At 35.2% G+C, this 2,400-nt stretch overlaps 1 protein-coding gene across 2 annotated transcripts; it reads right to left on the bottom strand.

The window, feature by feature from the left end:
• Positions 1-1,107: 1,107 nt before the first annotated feature.
• Positions 1,108-1,993, bottom strand: LOC105131028 (uncharacterized). Of its 2 annotated transcripts, XM_011033785.1 has the most exons (3): positions 1,691-1,993; positions 1,506-1,584; positions 1,108-1,377 (listed from the first exon to the last, which is right to left on the bottom strand). In XM_011033785.1, exons 1-3 carry the CDS (start codon positions 1,694-1,696, stop codon positions 1,118-1,120), a joined length of 345 nt encoding a protein of 114 aa, XP_011032087.1. In that variant the 5' UTR covers positions 1,697-1,993; the 3' UTR covers positions 1,108-1,117. The 2 variants fall into 2 exon arrangements, with proteins under 2 accessions (XP_011032087.1, XP_011032086.1); XM_011033784.1 differs by lacking the exon at positions 1,691-1,993 and having other exon boundaries at positions 1,506-1,684.
• Between the last annotated feature and the right edge of the window lie 407 nt (positions 1,994-2,400).

Raw genomic sequence — 2,400 nt, 5'->3', positions numbered from 1 at the left:
AGATTATATTTTATGAAAATAAAAAAATATAATAAAAAATATGTACTTAGAGTATAAATTATATTTTATGAAAATAAAAAAATATATGTATTTTATGAGAGTCCCATAAAAATACCAACTATATCTCCGAACGAAACACCTCTACAAAGCCTGCTCTGCAACCTTAAGCCGCTGCCAAATCCCATCAGAGTCAGTGCACAAGAAGCTGAACACACAACACCCAAAACAAAAACGGCCGAGAAAAAGAGAGAGTCGCCACCATGACGGAACCACACTGCACGGTGAATGGTTTGTAATTATAATAGATTTAAAGTATTTTTATTTAAAAATATATTAAAATATTTTTTTTATTTTTTACAAATTATTTGTTATATTAATCTATCAAAACTATCAAAAATTAAAAATTAAAAAGATAGTAAGAAAAAATCAAAATTTAAGGGCTAGAATCATCCCACAACCGTGGAAAGATGAGGCAGCTAGATGTACTGTGCAGTTCCACAGTTAACTGAGTTCTGGAAGTAGTTTTTGTGTTTGCCGAATAAACCGTGATTTCTCAAATTATAATCTTTTTTTTTTAATCTGAAATTATTTTTTTTTATTTTTTGAATTGTTTTGATATATTAATATTAAAAATAATTTTTTTTAAAATAAAAAATATTATCTTAATATATTTTTTTGAAAAAACAATTTATTTAAACACTCTGAAACACCCCTTATCTACAGTATCCACGTAGTATTTTTCCATACTGTTTAGAGTTTTTTGTTGTTAATTGTTCACCGGACAGGAAGTGCCTCTGATAGAAAAAGAAAAGGAGAAGATGCGCCATGGTGCCCAGAAAGCAATAAATGGTTCAACAACTGGATTAAAATTCACAAGTTGATATTATTATTTTTTGTTCACCCAATATCAAGATTTGTCCCTCTTGTGAAATGAAAAGTGGAGACAAGCAAAGAAGCTTGTTTACACATGGTACGTATATATGTAAATCTTAATTTCCCTTACTATCTCCCCCCCTTTCAGACATGGAACGGCAGCCGCCCAACATGTTCTACAAGATAAATAAACTGACTCGGCTTCAATCTCTCTCTCCCTGCTTCTGGCTTGCCTGTTTGGTAATTACATGATGGAGCAAGAAGGGTCCTGATGGGGGTGAATCGGATAGACATAGGTCTGAGGCATGCCTCCACCATACACGGGCCAAACAACCGGCTGCACTGCTGGCTCTTCTTTCTTTTCTCCCACAGCTTCTACACTTGCTAACTCTGCGTAGCCTACTTTCTTTCTCAGCAAATTTGTAAGTTGTACTGCATCAACCCCATCGCCTACCACCTCTACCTGGCTCTTATCTTCCCCTCCTAAACCAGCAGATTCAACACCTACAGCAGAATCACAAAAGGATATATAAACCCGTCAACAAATTGATCATCTGAATTTGCCCACAAATGCATGGTTTCTATTAGGTATTCCGATTCTAAAACTTGTGTGCATGGAAGGTTTTGTTCACCTGAAAGCCCAACTGCAATCTGCAAGGCTTTGGAGCGGGACTTCTGTCCATTCCCCGTCACCTTGATCACTATCTTTTGCTGCCATAATTTAGCATAACTAATCAATAACAAGAAAGTAACACACATAATATCTTTACGAACAAGCTAGTAATTATATACTTGTGTTCTGATCACAAATTCATACCTTCATGGTCTTGGTTGTTGGAAAGATGGTGATATGTAGGGAATGAGGAGCTGTTTACAGTCCAGGAGACACCAAAAGTGAAGGTTTTGGTCCTTTGGGGCTTTTTGAAGAAACAGAGGAGGGAGTAAATTATTGCTCTACCTGTTTGAAGATGGTAATCTGGGAGGCAGTTTATATAGGAGTGCATGGGTTAGAGTACGCGTGAGGAGATTTCTGTGCAAATTCTCAAGGAATCTCTGATTCCGATTCGCTCTTCTTTCAGTTGACAAAGTAAACACACGGCATTTCCTTTGGGGTCCTGCTTATCAGTTATCAATGACTTAGCTAGAAGACCTCAATAGTTTTAATCACCAAATGAAAAAAATAAGAAACAAGACACGTTGCTTATATGGTAGTTTTTTAAAGTGTTTTTATTTAAAAATAAATTAAAATAATATTATTTTTGATACCAACAGCTAGAATTATTAAAAAAATCAATTCAAAATAAAAAAAATCCATTCTAATCTCTACACAAGGTCTCGGCAGGAAATATTTTCAAAATCAAGCTGGGGCATGTCCTAGCCCGCGTTGCTTTCGGGTCTATTTATTTGAGTTGATTAAAGATAAGGAAAAAAGGGATCCACAGTTCATCTTGCAAACAATACTGAGGAAAGAGTCTGCAGACTAAATCGATTTTTAGTCTTTAAGAACTCTCCAATCACTCCTAAAAG

This window comes from Populus euphratica, unplaced genomic scaffold (genome assembly GCF_000495115.2).
Source record: "Populus euphratica unplaced genomic scaffold, PopEup_1.0 scaffold76.1, whole genome shotgun sequence".
In the NCBI taxonomy this organism is placed as follows: domain Eukaryota; kingdom Viridiplantae; phylum Streptophyta; class Magnoliopsida; order Malpighiales; family Salicaceae; genus Populus; species Populus euphratica.
This window is presented reverse-complemented; position numbering and strand designations above follow the sequence as displayed.

Coding starts and splice junctions, on each gene's coding strand:
- LOC105131028 (XM_011033784.1), bottom strand. CDS start 1,632: ATGTGTGTTACTTTCTTGTTATTGATTAGTTATGCTAAATTATGGCAG. Junction 1,378..1,505: donor GATTGCAGTTGGGCTTTCAG/GTGAACAAAACC, acceptor ATTCTGCTGTAG/GTGTTGAATCTGCTGGTTTA.